Source organism: Hemibagrus wyckioides, linkage group LG27 (assembly GCF_019097595.1).
Source record: "Hemibagrus wyckioides isolate EC202008001 linkage group LG27, SWU_Hwy_1.0, whole genome shotgun sequence".
Classification (NCBI taxonomy): Eukaryota; Metazoa; Chordata; class Actinopteri; order Siluriformes; family Bagridae; genus Hemibagrus; species Hemibagrus wyckioides.
The window spans coordinates 10,992,634-11,014,150 of NC_080736.1; the positions used below are offsets into that span (position 1 = coordinate 10,992,634).

The 21,517-nt window shown below is 43.8% G+C and overlaps 1 protein-coding gene across 3 annotated transcripts in view; it reads left to right on the forward strand.

Moving 5' to 3' along the window:
- tcf12 (transcription factor 12) overlaps positions 1-21,517 on the forward strand; it is an 85,068-nt gene that overhangs the window by 54,987 nt on the left and 8,564 nt on the right. For 2 of the 3 annotated variants that reach the window (XM_058381867.1, XM_058381868.1), the window contains exons 9-14: positions 12,804-12,903; positions 13,320-13,459; positions 13,617-13,761; positions 14,038-14,108; positions 17,249-17,390; positions 20,404-20,477. In XM_058381867.1, the coding sequence (XP_058237850.1) occupies positions 12,804-12,903; positions 13,320-13,459; positions 13,617-13,761; positions 14,038-14,108; positions 17,249-17,390; positions 20,404-20,477 (672 nt within the window). Of the gene's footprint in view, positions 1-8,374; positions 8,615-12,803; positions 12,904-13,319; positions 13,460-13,616; positions 13,762-14,037; positions 14,109-17,248; positions 17,391-20,403; positions 20,478-21,517 lie in introns of those variants that run through there. The other variant, XM_058381870.1, reaches the window with a different exon arrangement.

Here is a 21,517-nt window from a genome sequence, read left to right on the forward strand (position 1 = left end):
GAGTGGAGCTTCATTTTCTCAGTCTGCTTTTATAAACACACATACACACACACTCGCTCAGAGATGCACAGACATACTTAATAAAAGCTGTTGATGTCTCAGCCCTCGGATACACTTTGTTTTTGTCTCTTCAAAGTCATCCTTCACCACGGTGAAAGCACTGAGTGTTCTGTGTGTGTGTGTGTGTGCGTGCGCGGCATGAGGGCTGCCACTGTTTTGCTAATCAGGCCTGTTTTACTGAGTGTGGCTGCAGGAGCGAGGTGTGTGTAGGATGGCTGATTGATTGGTGGTTCTGCCATGCGACTCAGAGGCCTCCTCTGTCTCTGGGTCTCACGGGAGTCAGTCTCAGGGCCGTGAGCTGTCATGGCCCATCCCCACTGCTGCTCTTTTGATGTTTAATTAGTCATTATGTTGCCTGAACAGGAGGACAGGCAGAGATTAATAGCGGCGAATTGGGCAAAGTTTCCATGGGCGATAATCCCACAGCAGAGCAGCAGCCATTAGGATGCAGAGGAAGTGCGGAGCTCAGCTTGCCTCCGCCTGCGCCGCCCGCCTCATTAATATGCATCAATCACACAGTCAGCTGCTGATTGTGAGGAAGCCCGGCGCGTGGTGAAAGCCTCCATTAAGGCGCTAGTAGCAGCAATTGGTTTTGTTAGAGTTTTCTCAGTGCTTTTACAGAGGGATTTTTTCCCTCCTAGAACAAAAGACGGGCCTTTGATAAGGGCGACATGGTGATGGGATTTGCTTTTGGTGTCTTTCGATAAATGCGTGCCGCACCATTGCTCCAGCCGTTAAAAAAAAGTCAAGCATGGGACATAAAGGCGGAGTTGTGGAGGATTTTTGTGTTTTATTCCATCTGCAAAATTTGTGTTTGAATACCAGTTTGCATTGAACAGAGAGAGAGTGCGTGCAGGGTATTATGGGAGAACATGCAGCACTTTCTGGCTTATGCAAGTAGTGTGAATACGAGAGAAAAACAGGAGGGGGACGAGAGATTGGTTGCCTTGCGGGATACGTCTCTTTGTTGTGTAAATGGACGTTAGGCTTTTATTTGTCAGCGCTTAACACATGGGCGCAGGTGCACTTGTGTGACTCATAACTCAAAGACGCCCAATACAGAACGGGGTGAAGCAGTGACATGGCAAAGGATAAAATACAGCAGCACTCTGTACCTCAGTCCTTAACAGCGATAAGACACCAGGGCTCAACGTATTCTCACTTCCTCAAGAGTGTGTGAGGGACGGACGTGGGAGTTGGTTGGAGGCCGGGCTGCATACCGAGCCGCGTGTGAAGGTGTTCTGGGGAGAGTCGGTGTGTCAGTCGTGGACAGTGGTGTGTGAGCAGCATGCGCTTGAAGCATCCTCTGATGCATAAGGAATCTGGCTGTTTGAAGGCACTGGCGAGCACGCACACCTGCAGAGCCATGCTGTGTTGCCGGGGCAGCTGTGTGTGTGTGTGTGTGTGTGTGTGTGCATGTGTGTGAGAGCGCAGTCTGCAGGGTACCTGTATGGCGGGAATGCAGCTGCAGATGCCTGAGAAAGCTTTTGCTTGTGTAAGCACCAGGGCCCCACTAGAGGCCTGAATAGCTGCTTGATAAACAAAATGAACACAATGCGTCCCATCATTAATCCCTCCACAGGGAACACACTCTTATTTATTTCTTTCCCCCCACACCTACGCTACCTCTTCCTACCTCACCTAAAAATACCTTAACTATTTACATTTTAGCCTCGTCTACATTTCGTAAGGGCTGGTGTGAAAATGTGAAGTTTTTATATATATATATATATATATATATATATATATATATATATATATATATATATATATATATAATCAAATGTAAATATTTATGGGAACATCCGCATTGTAATCGAGTGCAGAGGCAGTTTTAAGATTTAAGGTTGAGGAAGAGGCTGAAGCGAGACGGATTGAGAATTTACAAATGTTTATAGCCATGTTCACTTTGTGTACAGGGTTTTTTCAGGATGGAGAGGGGACACCAGCTATAGTAAGCCCCCCCCACCCCCCCCTTTTTTTTTTACACTAAACTTACTAGCTGATACTAAACTTCTTCTGTGTAGAAATGCATTTAGAGGTAGGATCTGAAATTAAGGCCAATAATTTTTTTGAGTGATGGTGTGAAGTATTATTGAATAACACTAGGTTCCTGTTTTGGGGTTAGTATGTCTTGCAGCATATAAAGTCCTTAGACATCATTATGTCTGAAGGTGCAAGTATTTGAGTATCCCTTTCCTACAGCTAATGTGCTGGTGACAGTTCTTATTCAGCAGAACAGGACTGAGGTCAGGGACTTGGTGTTGTTGCCATGGCAACAACTCAAGTTATACACATGACCATCATAAAAAGGTGTGAATAACTGAATAAATGGTACATAGTTAAAAGGAAAGTCTTGTCACGTTGCATGATATTTTTGTTCAGTTGTGTATAGATTCTGAAGGATTTGATGTTAGATGATACAAGACTCAGAAGTCATTAAAATTTTATGCCATGGTGCCCAGGAAAAGCAGATTTCAAGCCCAAGCTATTAGGGCAAGAAGTCTTAACAAAGAAATAAAACAGCTCCTTAATGATCGACAAAATGAATATTCTTGTAGTATGAACATAAGTGATGGACTTTATGCACCGTACTCCAGTGCTGTGAAATGTTCCCAGTCCCCCAGCACTACACACAGGCCAGGCTGTGATCGCTGACTGTAGATGATTTACCTATTAATTAGCATGCAGTGATGACTGAGTTTTTCCTCGGACCTGGACCACGCAGGCATGTGGAATTACTGAGAAAACCAAGTCAAGTAAAGTTCAGCATGAAAAAGCTTATATAACTCCCCTACTTATTTCATGTCGACAGAAAATAAAGATGGTTGCCAGACACAAATAACATAATTGTTGTAACTCCCAAACACTAGTAGACTTTTTGTTGAGGGTGCTATATAATAGTCGTACATGCTCTATGACCAAAAGTATGTGCCCGCCTAACCATAACACTCATGTGAAGATCTTCTGTTGCCACACATTTAGAAACACACACAGTTGTCTAGAATGTTTTTTATTTATGTGCAGCGCAAACCTGTTTTAGCATAAGCATGACCATGCCACTGAGCACAAACAACTTGAGTGTCCTGCACAGAACCCTGACCTCGTTTGGGATGGATTGAAACACCAACTTCACGTCAGGCGTTTTTGTGGGATTGACAATTGGCGATTGTGGGATTACATTACATTAGCTAACATTTTTAACCGTAGTCTAATAGGTTTCTAAAATACAGGCCTGGACAAGAACATTGAAGGTTTTACTTACTCTAGCTAGTACATTAAATAATCTGTCCACCCCTGGGTGTGCTTGAGAACCAGGCTGAAGTACAGGACAGTTCGTTAAAACGTTCGCTCTAACACCAGCACGGACACGTGTTTAGTGAAAACACACCATAGTTGGCGAGAGAGTATACAGCAGGGGAGTGTGTGTCATGGTAGCCAGTCAGTCAGCAGCGGCTGCTGTCAGGCAGCTGTTTGGGCACCTGTGCTGAAGGACCCAGCCTGACTGTCTGTCTGATGTAGAGTGAAAGGGGAGAGTTCAGCATCTCTGATGCTGTGGGCAAGAGAAGATTTCTTGTAGAATATTTGTGCATGACTGTGAGGCTGGAGCAGTGTAAACGTCCAGGCTTTTTTAAGCGCCCTTGTCACCAGCTTGTCGGCTTGATGTGGCGATGAGCCAAAGGAGAGGACTTAGGGTATGAGTGAGAGCGGGTCGGGGGGTGGGGGTGGGTGCGCGACTTACACGGTCGACTCCCTTCTGGGTCTTTTGCAAGCGAGAACCCTGGCTGTGAATGACAAAAAGATTGTCATTTGCTCTTGACATATCACTCAGACCCTTGTTTGGGTGCAAGTTGCACTTAGCAGGAAAACAGTTTCAGGAAGAGAGGAGGGTTAGACCGCGGGGAAGCCAACAAAGACCCAGTTCTCCTCCTTAACATTGCATCTAATGACACTGAGAGGCGTGTGTGTGTGTGTGTGTGTGTGTAAAGCGTGTGTACTTCCTGTACAGTGTCAACTGCAGCTCCTCCTTTTACAAATACTGAGCTGGATTTTTGACTAGACAGCCATCTACAGGCAGCCGCAGCATGTGCAGGCTGCAGGCGTGTGTGTCTGCGTCTCTTTGAAGCTGGGACCCTAATGCAGGGTCAGGACCTGACTGAGCAGGCCCTGCAGAGATGGACAAGCCTCAGGATAAAACGGCCCACTAAAGCTGTGTAAGAATAACTCCAGAGATTGAGGTTTGATGTGCTTCTTTCATGTGGCCACTGCTCTTTGTTCTTTAAAGAATCTCTGTTCTTCTTTTTGTTTTGTACTTCATCAGTGCTGTGGGCTTTTTGGTCTTACATTTCTGTCAAAACCAGAATAAAATAAAGCGTATTTCCCAACAAAAGCTGCTTCTTATGGAGTTGTTACATGACAGAAATTGTATGTATCTTAGAGAGTGCATCATGCTTATACTTCATTCCGTCTCAAATTTTCCAGAGCTCTGGTGAGTCATCACGTCTCTGCTTGCAGGTCATCAGGTTATAAGTCCAGCAGGGGGCAGTGTATGGGGGTACTATGCTTTTGGGTGCATGTTGGAGGGACATAGGCACACACATGTATACACAACGGTCTGGAGGGAGATGAGCTCATCAGATAAGTGATTAGATAGATGCTTGTGGTTTGACTGGCTCTGATCCTGAGCAGAGATGTGACCACCTCTGGGAGCACCACTGTTTATCTGGATTTGGGCTGCTGAAATTTACCACTGACAAGAGAAGCCCAGATAATGGAGGTGACAAACAGCCCAGGCCCATGCTGCTTTCATCTACGAGAGGGGGAGAGAGAAGGAGCAGGGGAGAGAAAAAAAAAATCAGTTGGAAGAACAGAGAGCACGAGATTAGACTCATTACTCACATTCCACTCTGTTGTAAATTATTTATGCAGGGAGGATGTGTGTGCAGATACATGTTCACATACCTGAGTCAGTGCACGCTGATGTCCCCGATTCTGCTACCAGAAGCCTGTTCTATCAACAATCCGCCCCTGATTAGTTTGAGCCGTGATGGATAGGAAGCTGTTGCTAAGCTTGCGCCGCCTGCTTCGTACCTGCACATGAAGTTTTAGGCCAGACGGCAGGTGGATGTTGGGTAACTGGCTGAGGCTCATTTTAATTGGTTTTCATCCTGCTTTCCTTTGTGCACTGGCTCAGTGACAGACAGGTCAGACATGGACTAACTGCTTGGCAGTTTGCGAGGTATGTCGTAGCATATCCTAGTTTTGGTTTGATTTTCAGCCGTGTAACAACAACCTTACATAAGAACCATGTTTGGATATCTATTTATTCCAGTCCCCTTGTGTTTAAGAGCAGCAGGTCATTTATCACAAGTTGCCTCAGAGGAAGACTGAAATGGAAAGAGCTTGCCTCAGTGTAGTCTAGTGAACAGCATTCCTCTGTTCACTAAAAGCATAGTATTCATCAATAAAACTGTGTAGTTAGAATGAGGAATGTAACTGTGGACCTGCTCATAAATCCTGGAGTTTAAAGGGTTAAAGAAAACAAATAATGGAAAAAAAGAAATTTCATTATTGGACCTATGTCTGTGCTGATTGAAGAAACATCTGGTTCTTGGGTCTGGGTCTTATTTTGGCAGCTGGACCACTATTAGGGTGTGTGTGTGTACATGTAATAGTATAGCGAGACTGACTAGAGTGTACATATACGTATATACATGTCAGCCATGATTATTAAGCTTACACACCACTAACTTAATGTGTCAGCTTTGTTTTTCCTAACCAGCAGACCTTTTTAACAACTGTTATTCATTTCCACCTGGATAAGAGCTGATACTGTTATGTATACTGAGATCAGAGCTTTCTAATACACAGCAAATACTAACAAATAGATTTTTAGTATTACTGTGTTTGGTTCATAATTAGTATTGCCTTTTTAATGATTGCAGCATTCCACCATGCTTTATTATTGGCTAAATTTTTGGACACATCAGCATCATCTGATCACGGCGCTGGAACGGAACTATTACCAGCTTTTTTGTGGAGAAAATTCATGGAACAATTCCAGATTTGGCACGTAATCTCCGGAACAATTGCAGGACCTTGCTGGTGGAAAAGGGTTGTTAGGAGTAGAGTTCAGAAATAGGCGGCATAGTCGGAGTTAGATTTTATGCGTAGCTGCATATGTATACACTAGGGGGCAGGTCAGAGCTGAAACAGCCCTCAACAGCTCTCTGTGTAAACCTGTAACACGTTAACGATTTCACTATAACCATTTTGGGAAGTTTATTTGTCACTGTAGAGTGCTGTGCAGTCGTGATGTGATCGCACACAAGCGTTTGGATTGTATATGTTGTGGTGGGTTTGATTATGTGTTCAGACTGATGACGCTGCATTACATTGAGGCATAGCAGTCATTACCGAGGAACTGAAACGCTGAACGACTGGGAATTAACTGTCTCTGGCTTTGGTGGATCCTGTCTTTACAAGCCTACAGCTAGTGCTGTGTATCGGTGCCACCAAGTGTTCATTTGTGCAGCCAAATTCAACAAGCCTGCCATGGTTGCTGGTCCAAAAATTTTCCAACTTCCTTTTCAACCCTGTGAGAATAAAGCACCTCTATACTGTGAACGCTGAGGATATGTCTATGAGCTCCTAGTTAGTCACTTCTTCCTATTATTTTTTTGTATCATTTCATTTTCTTCCTAGTTCTTTCTTCTTTTCTTCAGTACAAGCAGTAGTTGGTATCTTCTAAATTTAACATGGCCGCATTTTTTTTGACACTAGTCGATGGAACAATATGTTCCTCATGCACTAACCTCATTTTCTACCCCATCAGAATGAGACAGTTCTATATTATGAAGAATATGGACATATGTCCACGATTTTCTCTGCTTGGGGTGTCCAAGTCTCTTTTTTTTTTTCTTTTTTTTTTTTGTCTCATTGTCTCTTCTCTTGGTGGTGCATTCCTTATCTGGACTTGGTTTTCGGAGCCTTCAAACACACTTCTATCATGGCACTCTCCCTCAAAGCATCAACTTGAAATGACTCCAGATTTTAAAACGGTACCAGCCTGTCGATTTCACGGCCTTGGAACAGTTTAAAAGAGACTCGCTCGGAGAAGAAAGAGGGATAAATAATAATGGAATTAAGGGGGAAAACATAAAGTATCGTTTTCAGAGAGGGGGCGGGATGGCGGGACGTCTTTCATCTTTCCATAACAGTAATGTTGTGAATGGGTCTAGGGGGCAGTGTTTGGGCCAGCACGCCTGCAGAGAGACACATGAAAGAGCAGGTCTGGCTAGAGTGGGCTTTAAAGGGACGCGCCGTAGCACACAGCACTCCCTCCCTCCTCACCACAGCAGGAGATGTCTTTCTCTCGCTTTCGGCCTCTCCCTCTCTCTCTTTTCCATTTCCATTTTTGTCCTTCCTTTTTTACCTCTTCCTCTCTTCCTACCTCAAATTGTCCACAGCTTTGGCTCCCCCCTTTCCTCCCTGAGAGAGAGAGAGAGAGAGAGAGTGTGTGTGTGTGTGTGTGTGTGTGAGAGTGAGAAAGAGAGAGAGACTGTTTGGGTTGTAACCCCCATGGCTGTGTATGAGAGGCCCTCGAGGGGAACTGAGGACTGGTTAAAGAAAGGGAGGTGTGTGTGTGTGTGTGTGTGTATGTGTGTGTGTGTGTGTGTGTGTGTATATGTGTGTGTATGTGTGTGAGGAAATTGAGCAGCGCTGTGAGCTTGCTGTCAGGCCTGAGTCCCTTGCAGCTGTTGGATGTGTTCAACTGCTCGCTGTGTTTTCCATGGCCACATGGCGGGAAGCCTACTGAAACAACACTACTGACTACAAAGTTCGCTTCAGAACAAACTCTGTGTGAAGCCATGTTCCAGTACATGGCCTGTAAACACACACACCAGGTAGTTAAACAATTTTGCTTTGCTTTTCTTTTGATAAGTGAGTGAAAAGTCTTTGGTGAGGAAGAACAAAATGCTGACATGAAGGAGATGAATGGTCTCAGGAATAAAACCTGCGTGTAAGTTATTTAGTATAGTGACACAGTGTTAAGTCAGACGATTTTTCCTTCCTGTGTGAAAATCAACTCTTTTACTCATTTTCTACTTAGCTACATTTACTCATTTGTGTTTGATCCCTCCCCCATTGAATTATCTTTTCTTTTTTTTTTTGGAAAACCGCTAAACCACACCCCCCCCCCCTTTCACTCCCTCCCTCTTTCTCCACTCCTTTTGGCTCAGCACTTACGAAGCTTAGGGGACACAGGCCCCTCCCCCTTAACCGCCGGCTAAAATGGTTCAGCCCCGCTTTGCATAAGGTCTCTGTGAGTAGATCCATGTGTAGAGGCCAAGGCTGAAGGAATAAGTGTGTGTCGAGCCGGCTGGATGTATGCCTAGGGAGCGTTAGAGGTTTCCGTGGTCGTGTGCTGCTCTGAGACGGTGCACTTGCTGAGCGTTGCTCAGTCTGAAGCTGAAGCGTTATCATGTATTGCGCCTACCCCGTGCCTGGAATGGGCAGCAACTCTCTGATGTATTACTACAACGGGAAATCGGTAAGAGCTTTTTCTCAGTAGGGAGAGCAGGAAAGTGTGTGTGTGTGTGGTTTATGTTTAATACTTAGCTTTGGATTTTGATGCCTCATGGAGAAAACTTAGTGCTGTATGCTTCTGAGAGTTTTCTCTCTCTCTCTCTCTCTCTCTCTCTCTCTGTGTGTGTGTGTGTGTGTGTGTGTAGCCTTATGACATGTTTCCATTACATCAGTAAGAACATGATCAGTTCTCACTAAGGATTTTGTGGATAAAGTATAATTCTTTGAACCAAACTGTGATTAGAGATACAAAAATATTTACAATAATTCGATTTACAGGCGAATGGCATATTGTGAAATCTATGTTAAGATATATATTAAACGTGACAAACATCTAATCAGCCTCTTGTGACCACGTGTGTTAAGTGCAGAAGATATTAATCATATCACTGTTATCGAGTCTTACTCTGTGTCGTAATTTTTTAAGTGTGTAAGGTGGACACTCATAGTGCTCTAAATTAACACCGTCTCAGATCGCTGCATTTTCTCTCTTCATTGCATTCTCACTTCTGCTGACCCGTGTCAGTACGGCGGCGTGTAAACGTACTCACGAGTTTCAAATGGCTGCTCGGTCACCACCGATACTTGCTCGGAGTAATAACAAGTGGGAGTATGGGAATGATTAAGGGAAAAAGGCTGTCTGTTGAGGTTAGACTTTCCTGTTTGCCAATTGAGCTGGGAGCAGCAGCGTTGCTGTTATTCCATCTGTTTTTAATCAGTCAGGCATTCTTCACTCTACAGGGAGCCTAATGGGACTCCTCCACCTCCCCACTAGTCCGAGCCTTTGATTCCTGCGTTCCTCTGAAAACTTTATTTCGTGTGCCTCCGAGTAAAACACACTGCGCTCGGACTGGCACACACCACGCTATCTGACGGCTGTCTTCAGGAGGCAAGGTGTTGAGTCTCACTGACAGTGGACTGGAGAGAGAGAGCGTGAGGGAGGTGTGTGTGTGTGTGTTTACGAATAAGCAAGCCAGATGAACTGAGAGAATGTGTGCGATAGAGAGCGACGATGAAAGAGTGTATAAATTCACAAGAGGAGAAAAGTTCCAAGCAGAGTCTCTCTCTCTCTCTCTCTCACACACACACACACACACACACACACAAAAGAGAATTCTCCATCTGTTAGCTAAATTTAAGAATTAAACTATATATATATATATATTCCAAACCATGTTGTAAGTTAACTCTTTTCTTTTTGTATGTAAATTTAATTACGTGTTCAGCATTGAGGGATTCACTTTCTTGAGGCAGTTGACAAAGTCCAGAGTCTTCATAGCCCATTACACATACCCCATTAGGCTCTTTGTTCCTGCAGCACAAAGCCTACTTTGATCTTTTTATATTAAGTATTTCCAGGCATATATTGCAACAGAGAAAATGAGGAGCATGTGGGCTGCGCGGGTCAGAGTTTAACCTTGTAATTCAAAACAATTGGTAATTTCCCAATAAAATGTCCCTTTCATCTATTTTTTTAATAAGTTTGTACACCAAAAATAAGATAAACAATGATGGGGAAAAAAAACCCGAGGTTCATTATTCATCAAGCTTCACATAGCACATCGCTTTGATTCGGCTGCTTTAAGACCTTCATGGAGTTCTAGAGAGGCCAAGTCACACAGCAGCGTTTGTTGTTTTCTTTCTGCAATTTCGTATTGCCAGAAAACTACACCAAATGTTGACCTTCAAGTCTGCCAGAAAAAATAGTGGTCAGTTATTAAAACGCTGGATCCTGCTTTCTTTTTCTTGAACAGACTTAAAATTGTACCTGTTGAACCTGGATCCCTCTCTGGCTTTAAACATTTAGGTGATTTCGAAAGAACCTGGCTTTTAAATGTCATGCATGTTGTGTCAGGACTGTGCGGCTGTACAATAGGGGCTCATTGTGTGTGAGCAGCATGCATTTTTGCTTTACTAAGTGTGTGAGATGGGAGTTGAAAAGGAAAGCCCTCGGGCCTTAGTTTGATTCCAAACAAGTGACGTGCAGAGACAGGATGTTCTGTTGTCACTTGCAGCCCTGCGGCTCGGCGCTGTTTTGTGTGGGTTTCTCTTCAGCATTGCCCTGGTTTTTGCCTTCCGTTATCGTTTATTTTTAAGAGGATGATTTTTTTTTTTTTCTTTTTTTCCCTCCCCTCACTCTTACGTCTTTTAACCTCCGTCATTTGGTTTATCCGTATGTTGACAGCTTAATGGTTTTTCCATGCGGTGTTGTGATGTGTGTCGAGCGGAGATCAAAGGGAGGTGTGACGGGGAGAGGAGCAGGGAAGGTGCGCTACACTGAGGAACCCTGCCCTATTTACATCATCTGGCACACTTTTCAACTACACGGGGGGAAAAAATAAAACCGCAGATATATGATCATCCGTCAGAACGCCGTCCCGGCATTACTGTTGTATTAAGGCTGCTGTTAATACTTTTTTTTTTTCTTTTTTTCCAGTGGCTCTAAGATAATTTTGTATTCTTAGGCTTAGTGGTTTAGTGTTTATGATCAAAGTCGAAAGAAATTTTTACAGGGTGTCTAGATCAGAGTGTATGAGATGATTGACAGCTCTTTAATTAATGTCCTGGTCAAAGGGAACACACACACCCTCTCTTTCCATCTCCTGGTGGTGCCAGTGTGGGGCACCCGGTGTTTTGGGGTGGTTTATTAATGGGTCGGCTGGTTAGCTCAAGCTAAAGAGGGCAATTAGCATTATCCTCAGCCATATGCTATCCATTGAGCCCTGAGGGTTAGTCAAAGCCCAAATCTGACGCTCCGCCTTGACCTGACTTCCCCCGGGGAACTTCCACTGGCCGGGCCACATGTGTAAGCACACACAGTCAATCACATGGCACGACACTGCTACCTCAGCAAGGTGCTTAGCCACATCCTGCTGGATAAGCTGTCTGAAGACTAGGGCTTTAGATGCTGATGATGCAGCTCCAGGGCATGTAGAGGTATAAGACAGACACAAAAGTGAGTTTGGATAAATCAGGCGAGCCTTTTTTTTTTCTTTTTTTTTTTTCTTCATCTCCGACTTGAAACATGGGCCTGTCAAAAGGAAGGAAATTGTGGATTTATAATAATAGGAATGAATCAAGTAGGATTTATCTTTCTGGCTGCTGATGTGCATGGCTTGAGACGTCTTGTGTTTGCACTGATGAGCTAAAAGGCAGGTCCTTGCCTCGGCAACGAATGCGAAACACATTGAACAGCCCATCTTGAATGGGCAAGTCACCTTGCCCATCTGGTTCATGTTAAACTGATTGGTTTTCATTAACATGGCGATGCAATCAGCCCCTTATGTGGCAGGTGAACAGAGGACACTGTTGTTGTGGCTGCACTGAGTTATGCCTGTCTCACGTAATGATGGATAATGAGAGAGATTCTCTTTCGGCAGCGGTACTTAGCCTTTCCTCCCCTTTTCACTCTTCTTTCCTGTTTCAATCCATTCTCTTCTGCTCTCCCCCTCTCTCTCTCTCTCTCTCTCTCTCTCTCTGTGGTGTGTGGAGCTGGTTTGGCCCCATCTGGAGTAGATGAAGTCAGAGAGCTACATTATGGGTTCTGGGTGGCTTTGATCCTCCTCTTCTGGGACGGGCACTGCTGCAGCTGCAACCACTGCACTGCTGGCCCAACCCAACTGAGCCCAGAGGGCCTAAAATACACACACAAGCACACACACACACACACGCACACGCTCACTCGCATATGTACAGTACATGCATGAACAAACATATAAGCACATACAAACAAATGGCCACACATACACTGAAAAACAAACAGTTTGTATTGCGTGTATGCTTATCCATTCTGTTGTGTTCCAATTAAGCTGTAGCACGCACACACCCACATAACCAAGCACACACACACACAAACACACACACAGACACACTCATACCTCAAACATAATCCTTTTTCGTTTTCAGCGCAACATCCGAGTAAACCATCTGTTACATGACATAACTTGTATATTGACTGTTTATGACTGTTTGGATAAGTTCAGTGGTGTAAACTAACAACATTGCTGTACATTTTTTTGTGCTGTCTTTGAGTTTCGACTTTTTTTTAACGTTCTGTTTGTAATTCAAGAATCAGTTTAGACAGAAATTTTTGTATTTTCTCTCTTTTTGTTTATTTATTTTTTTTTAACAGTATCTCCACTTTTTTTTTCCAGGTGTATGCACCATCCCCCAATTCAGACGACTTCAATAGAGAGTCTCCTTCCTATCCTTCCTCCAAACCTCCCAGCAGTATGTTTACAAGCACTTTTTTCGGTAAGTGTTTGCCGTTCTTATTGTATGCTGTGTAGCTTTCATCTCTAGAGTGCATGTGTAGAGTCATACACATACATGCTGGTAGGCTGAGAGCCTTTAATGTGAGGCTTTACACTGAAGTGGCTTACTATTAGTAGTATTAGTATGTTCATGGTATAAGACTGGCTTTCTAATGCAAAAACTGAAGTTTTGTTCATTTATAAACCATGGAGCGGCACCTGCTCTGATTTCACATGTCAACTCAGTGCTATGTCATTTTTAAACCCTTTTATGAGCACGTTTTATGGTGGAAATTTGTCATTATGGTTTACCTCAACGTCTTGGCTTGAGCTAGATGGATTAAGGCTTCAATACAATCTGAAGTGCTGTAACTCTTATGTGATTGTATTCAAATTCACTGTTTTCTAATTAATCAGACGCAACCCACAACTCTTCTGACCAATGGAACTCGTCCAGTGGTATAAGCCAGCCGGCTTATGGGGGAATGCTGGGAGGATCTTCATCTCACATGCCACAGTCAGGAAATTACAGCAGCCTGCACTCTCATGACCGCCTGGTGAGAATGTCACACTTCTTCACACTGCTTACACTTTGCAAAGTATACCTTCAAATTAAAGTCAAAGCTGTGAGGGTGTTGATGTTCCCACAAGCGTACACTTATCACCTAACAGTTCTTACAACAACAATTTTGTGTGTGTGTGTGTGTTTTATAGAATTACCCCCCACACTCAGTGTCCCCCACGGACATCAATGCCAGCCTGCCACCGATGTCCAGCTTCCACCGCAGCACTGCAAGCAGCTCGCCCTTCGTCACCACATCCCACACCCCACCCGTCAACACCACAGAGGGAGTTATGGGTAAGATATGCTATGCCCCCCCCACCCTTACCACAGAAAAATAAATGAATACAATCCAAATATGCTGGAGCACACACTTCCAAAATCCACCAGATGCTTGGAAGATTATTTTGGTCATGATGGCTTTATCCAGGCTTTCTTAACCACAAGATATTTTAAGTGCCTGGATCATCCCAGTTGTTGGTAAAAATCAGAATGTTTGTAGATGATACTGTGTGCCTTACCCTCTCATTATGGTCTATCAGTATAAAGTCATTCTGTATTGTGTCATTGCAGCTGCATCCAACCGAGGTAACGCAACTGGAAGTTCTCAGACTGGAGATGCACTGGGGAAAGCACTCGCTTCGGTAAGTCTCATACTCTAAGTGCTCTTAAACTTCACACGGGATAACTATCCAGATGTATCATATGAACTGATTTATGTGTAGACTTCATGTTCTCTGCTTTTGTAATCAGCATGTTAAAGTGCTCTGTGTGTGTCTGTGTGTGTGTGTGAAGCCACAGATTACTGAGCTTTCTAATATAATGGCATGGTTAAGGCTTTAGAACAGACGACTAGTGTGCTTAGTGAGTGACAGTGCTGGAAAGCCGGGAGACTGAATAAGGTCAGAGGATGGGTTTGTGAATGTTTGTTAGACCTAAGCCTGGATAATTGTGCTCTTAATCTCACAGTGTACAAGAGACGAAGCTGTACATGAAAACCATCCTGAAGCCAATGGATTAATCTTCGCTTTGGATAATGAACTCTGTGTGTTTTTTGCTAGGTTTTGAACCTCGAGCACACAACAAGCTTGCATTCGCTCTGCTGAAAAAGCACTTATTTTATCATGGGGAAACGGCCACATTTTTAGACAGCTTACAATAATCTTTTTTTGTTCTTTGACTAGAAGCACATCTGGGCTCATTCCTCTCTCTTATGATTCTCGGCAACTGACAGCTTATACACACAGACTGTTACAGTGTGGACCTTATTCATCTAGTGCTTATTTTACAGTGCTCATAAATAGCTAACTGCACAAACTGCCAAGGCCACAAGTGCACACTCTGGCGTACACACAGCTAGAAAATTGTGGGGCTGAACGATAATCACAAATTAAGTCTTTTTGTATTCGGCGACTCAATACTATTAGCATGACAAAGCAGCAGCGAAACGGACACGGTGGGGCCTGGGTGAGGCCCGCCGCGCTGCCCATTGTGCCCCTTTTGTTGCCGCTTCTTTTAGACGGGACGTGCTTATTGGCCCCCCGCTGGCGGGGAGCAGCGTGACTGATGAGGGGGCGGGGCTGAGTTTGTTGTTGGTAAAATGAGCGGTGTTAGAGCGTGAATACAGCAGAAGTTGCCTGGGCCGATCAGGGTCAGGAGTCACAGCTATAGAGCAGCAGCAGACAGAGAGGCTCAGAGCCTTTGTTTGTTTTATTGCTTTAGTTCAGAGCACCACTACTGTTGCCACTAATACTGCGGTGACCTTCTTAAGCCAATTTTAGCCTCATGTGAGTTCCTGCTTCCTTACTTGTGAGTTGTATCATTCAGCCTGAACTTCTTAGCTGCATTTGAATTCACACAGATACGTTTCTGTTATCGTCTGTGTGGACGAACAATGGTTCTGTTTCTTTGAGACAATGTGGGGGGTAAATTACTCTCTTCACCCTTTCCCCTTCTGTCTTTGTCCCCCCATGATTTCATTCTCTCTCTCCCTCCATTCCTCAGTTTCTCCTCCCAGAGCGAGATCCACTTGCTGAGCCTCAGGCAGGATTTGCAAAATTGATTGAAACACAAAAGTGCCATTTAGGATTTAATAAGAAGATTAATAATGATAATGATAGTACCAGCATTTCTGAAATTCAAATGAGCTCTGTGATCCCCTGTGAGATATGTCCTGAAACTTTAGACCCGTTCACAATCAAATCCTGCCAGATCTGCGCCGTGTCCATTCTAATTAGTGGGAATCAAATCAAGTACTCCCAGCCAGCCCCGGAATATTTTCCGCAGCGGAAACCCAAAACATCGCTATCTAAGAAGAAGAATGCAATATGTGCTCTAATCTGGCATTTGTCTAAACAAAAAATAAATCTGTTCAGGAAGTTTCTAAGACTTTAAAGAAATATTGCAGCTTTTTTTTTTTTTTTGCCCTAAACTCTGTCCCCAGCATCTGCAGCACATGTGCTATTGTCTTTCCCTGTACCGAGAAAATCTGTTATCACCTAGTGCACTTATACTATAAATAAATATTATTCAATTAAAAAGAAAACACACACAATTAAAAAATTTAAACATGTTATGTTTGTTAGCTTATTTTGTATATTTATTTACTTTATGATGTAATGGAAATTTGCTGATGTCCAGACCATTTCATGTTCCATCAGCCCCAAAAATGTACAATGTCAGATGCTTTTTAATAGTGAAATATTTATTTTTAAAAATTTTATTTGAATATTATTCAAAAAAATAAATAAATATGTTGAAGAAATCACAGAAGTTAAAATGATGTCTTTTGTGATCACGATACTAAAACAACACTGGACTGTCTCTGGAGATGTGGTGTTCTCTTCCCAAATATAAGAATATACAGAGCTTGCTGCAGTGTTTTGGGAGACAAGCAAGTGAAACACGGAGGCAGAAAAGCTTTCTCTCTTACACATAAACACATGTGTACACAAGCACATACACACACACACACACACTCAAGCTCTGGTTTAATGTGCTGTGGCTGGCCGGGGCCTGATGCAGGCAGGCGCTGGTTATTGGGCAGGCAGAGAGGCGAGGGTGCTGCTTTATTACCTCTCATCCATAACTGGAGATGAGACACGGCAGGAGCCGCGCAGCCACGGAGCCAGGCTCATTCACTCTAATGAGCTCCCAAAGAGAGATTAATGACAGTGTCCCCTCTTTCTCCCTCTCATTGCTCCGTATTTCTGCTTCTTGCATTCTCTCTTTTCTTTCTCTCCTGTTTTACTCTGCAGTGTGTAAGCCTCTCCCAGTCGATCCCATGTGCTACCGTGCAAAATAATAGGAATTAATCAAAAAACTCTGATAGAACTCTAAGCAGTAAATTAAAGTGGCTCGTCAACAATCTAGTGACCCGATAACATTATATTATTCGTGTGACTCGTATGTCAGCGGGGTTGCTTGTGCGAGGCTGTGTCTTCAAGAAGGAGTGGCAGACGTGTGAGCAGAGCATTCTGGGAAATGAGGCCAGTGTGCAGGTGTCATCCAAAGCGCTGTGCACAGAAGGTGTTTTATTTTTTTTTCTACAGCCATTAGAAAAGGCGGTGTAGGTTGTTAAAGCCCCATATGTATGCAGTGGGGTTTTTATAGCCTCTCAGCCAGTAAAATCAGCAGAATTGATGAGCCAATTCTGGCTGTGGGACGCTAACAGAGACCATAAAGCCAGAGAGGGGAACGACAGGTTGCACTCAGAGAGCGTCTGTGAGCTTTCATTGATGGTTATATCTCTGTCTTTTTCTCTCTCTCTCTCTCTGTCTCTCAGATTTACTCTCCTGACCACACCAGCAGTAGTTTCCCCTCTAACCCGTCAACCCCGGTGGGCTCACCCTCTCCGCTCACGGCCCAAGCGGGTGCCGCCTCAGCAGGTACAGTGGTGACGGCGAGCGGCCCACCTGGAAGGGCAGGTAAAGTGTCAGTTTTCACACTCTGAGCCTACACACGACACACCATCATCTGCATCTCATGTCTAACCCTCACTGCTTATAATCGTCTCTGCTCAGCTCTCATGCTCCTTATTATTCTGTTACACACACTATAAACACACATCTGTATTAACCAGTAGCCATCCCCTGCTGTAATCACATAAACACAGGCACTCTAATGGATGTGAACAAACATGCTCTGATTTGCTGCGTATCTGAGCTGCGCCGGCATTGATCTAAGGGATCCAGGCTATTCCTCATGATCATCTAACTCAATCTACTTCTCTGATGGGCTTTTTTGCTGTGCTGATTTGATTGCTACTCAGCTATGAGCCTCAGGGCAGAATATTGGAAACTACATAAAATTTTAAATCCTGGTTCAATAAATGTTTATTAATACTGATTCTGATTAATTCCCATGCATCACAATAGAAGGAGGAACAGAATGAAGGCAACACTATTTTAAAATATTCTCTCCTTTCGTAGCTTTATCAGTACCTCTATAGCAGAGTACATTGACTTCCTTATAGATTTTCACTTTTATATTTTCAGTGTTTCAGTGTTTATTTTCACTGAACCTTTCTTTACACTTTATGTTAGATTTCAGCGTTCAGAGATTTCAGTTTTAGTCATTTTCTCTATAAGGACAGGCACATTTTTGAGTTTTGATAAGAATGTAGCGATACACACTACGCATTATGCAACAAACCAAGCTAAACTTGTTTAATTAAGCTCCACATGTAAGGGTATTGTTAATGGACAATTGGTTAACTACTTAAATAACAGAAAAATGAGTATGAAGTTAATGTACATGTTATATGCAGCAAGAAGTTAATTTAAAGAGTGTTAACATCCCTTAATTTGACTATAACAATTGATTTTTAATAAAGATTTCTTTATTATTATTATAATCACATCATGCCCTCGAGTGAGTGCACATACGTGTGTGTGTGTGTGTGTGTGTGTGTTGGCGTAGTGGCGACAGCTGTCTCCGTGTCTGTCCCTTTCCTCAGCCTCAGCTGTTGTCCTGCTCCTCACACAGCTGTTCCCCCGTTCAGCACGACCCAAAGACCCCCTCATTTATTAGGCTGACTGACTGCGCAGGGAGCACGAGGGAGGTGTTAGAATGAAGAGGAGAGCGATGACTCAGCTGATGAGGTCCATACAGAAGGAACGCTGTTCTCTTCTCAGTCAACCTTTTGCTCCCTTAAAACATCACTGAGACTGTCCCCTTATCTTATTTCCTGTCACTGTGTGTTTTTACTTCCAGACGTTACAACACCAGAAAAGACTCCATAAGTTTGTTTTGCTATCGTATGAGTCTAGCTAACGCAGTTCATTCACATTGGACTGAAATCACTCCCAATTTGTGCCATTAAGGCAATTTGTACTTTGTGCATGTAGTCAAAGCGTCCTTTGTTGTTGTGAGCTTGAAGGATTTTTTGATCAGCAGCTATTCTTAGACAGCACTGCGGAATGCGCCATGATGTTATGATTAAGCACAAACACCTACATCTGTTCTTCAGGATTAGTTCTTTAACCAAAGTATTAGGCGTCTCTGCAGCACAGACCTGGGCCTCTGCTGCTGCTTCTAGCCAATTAGACTTCAGTCCACGTGGGACACGGTCCACACACACTCACATGTGGCTGTTGGTGAGAGAGGGCCTTATTAAAACGCTGTGCTCTTCTTCATGTACACAGATGGAGAAAAAAAACAACAAGCCCTGTAATTTCCTGCCCCAAAGTCATATTTAATAGTCTGTTAATGAAAGTCTGTTTCTCAGGGCTTTGTGTTTAAGGATGAAAATTCTGTCAGATAGGGCCCTGCTAGCACTTTGGGAGAATGAATGGCTGGAAACCCTCCCATCAACGGGAGTGAAGGAGAAGAAGTCCTAGTAGTGTGGTCTGATGAAGGCTCATCCCTTTGGCTCACTTGAAAAACATCTCTTACCAGACTTGGATCGAGATCGAGAAGGCAAGAGGGAGCTACGGCATCATGGTCCATAGTGCAGATAGAAGATGATAAGGTTTGGTCCTTTCTGATATGGGGTTTGGAGTCAGGATGGACCAGAGCTCAGTCCAGTAATTGGCGCTCATGCACTAAAGTAAATAACCTGCGGTTTTGTTTAGGTCCAACACAGAATCCTAGGGCGATGCATGACTTCCTGTAGCTGTTTGTTTTCCAGTTGGAGAGCAGTATTATACATAATTGAATGTAAGAATGAAGAGAGGGGAAAAATAACCCCCTCCACTCTGATTTCGATTAGCAGATGTGGATTCCTTTAGAGTGAAGATGATTTATGGCCAGTCAGAATCATTGCACTTAGACTAAGAGCAGACCTCCGTAATTTACATCCTCATTACAATGCTGGAATCAGACACGCGCGTTTGCATAACAAACAAAAAATCCACCTACTCAGAGTTACAAAGTTTTGTTTTGTGTTTTTTTTGCTGCTGCTTTACTTTTTTCTTTCTTTCTTTCTTTCTTTCTTTTTTTTTTTTTTTTACTTTTTTTTGACTCTTTGTGTTCATGACCTAAAGATCTTTGGGCTGTGAGATCCTCTTGGGTCCAGAACTTGGCCTTATCCAAGCAGTGCTCTTGCAATCAGAGACAGGGGAAGTGAGACAGGGTTTGAGCCGTAGCTCTTATCAGCATCCTGCATTGTTCTCACAGCATTTTTAGCCATGACTTCATTAATGAGTGGAAGTAGTGCACGTCCCTCTGTGCTGCTGTGGGTGGTGGTACAGCCCCTGACCCCTCTCATGTTGCAGGATGTAGCTTAGTCATAGGAAATGATGCATCTGGACCTGAGAGGAAAACAGCCCACATAGAGAATAGCTGGAATTGCGCGGAAGGGGAAATGAGCTTTGGCCTCTGTTGGGAAGTGGCCTGAAGTGTTGATCAGCTATTTTTTGGCTCTATATTGTAACTAGGAAATCCCGCGTTTGATAACCTCTCACTCTTTCTTTTTTTTTTTCTTTTTTCTTGCTCCAGGTACTACCCAGTGGCCTCGGGCAGCCGGACAGACCCCGTCCTCCCCGAATTATGAGAATTCTCTTCATTCTCTGGTATGACCCCCTTCTCTCTCTTTTCCTCCCACCCCCACACAATGAGCACTATTTAATGGACACTGCAAGAGTGCATGCCTGGCTGCTGGAGGGCACAGGCGGGGGTAGCATTACACATACATTCCTGACTGACAAATGTCAGAGAATGGTTTTGAAGGGAGAGTGATACAGAACAATACTCATCCCTCGAGGCGTGTCTCCTGCCATCTGTTTGCTCTGGAGAATGCTGAGTGGGGATTGGCTAGAGTGCGTGTGGGGAGTTTGGGGATTGGGTATAGGGTTTAGAGGGCTGAGGATTGTCTAGGCTGTGTTTAGGGTGTGGGAGGGTGGGGGCGGTTGGGGTTTATGGGGATTGGCAGCTGTTGCATAGGAGTAGTGCTTCTGGATTCCAGGGCTGGCTGGGGAGCAGAACCTTGATGGGGATCACTTTTCTCTCGCTCTCTCACACACACGCACACACACACGCCTGCTCCCACATAATGCATTCACACCATGGGGTGTGTAAGACAAATATTTACACATGCACTTTCAGTGCCACCTGTGGCTACATTTTTGTCAAGTGTCTGATTTGGCGGTGTGGGCTACTGTGAATAGTAACAATCCAATCCAGTGAATATGGTCAAGAATGGACCAGAAGATTGTTAATCATCCCAGTTCTTTAAACAGAAACTCTGACATTTATACTTGAGTGCTGTGATTAATGCCTTACACCCTTTCTTAAGCCATGTATGTATCTTTATCCCTTCTTGCCTCTCTCTTTCTTTCTCTCTCTCTCTCTCTCTCTCTCTCTGCTTGTCCACGTGTTGGTTTGTAACTATCTCACTGCTCTCCCATTCCTGTCTGACTTTAGAAAAATCGTGTGCATCAGCAGCTGCATGAGCATCTCCAGGATGCCATGTCCTTCTTAAAGGATGTTTGTGAGGTATCCCTGCTCTTTAGCTGTTGTTCTTTTCCATCACTGGTCTCCTCACTCAGTGCTCTTTCTTTCTTTTCTCGTCACCAGCCTTGCTTTGAATCAGTCTGAACTTTTTTTTTTCACC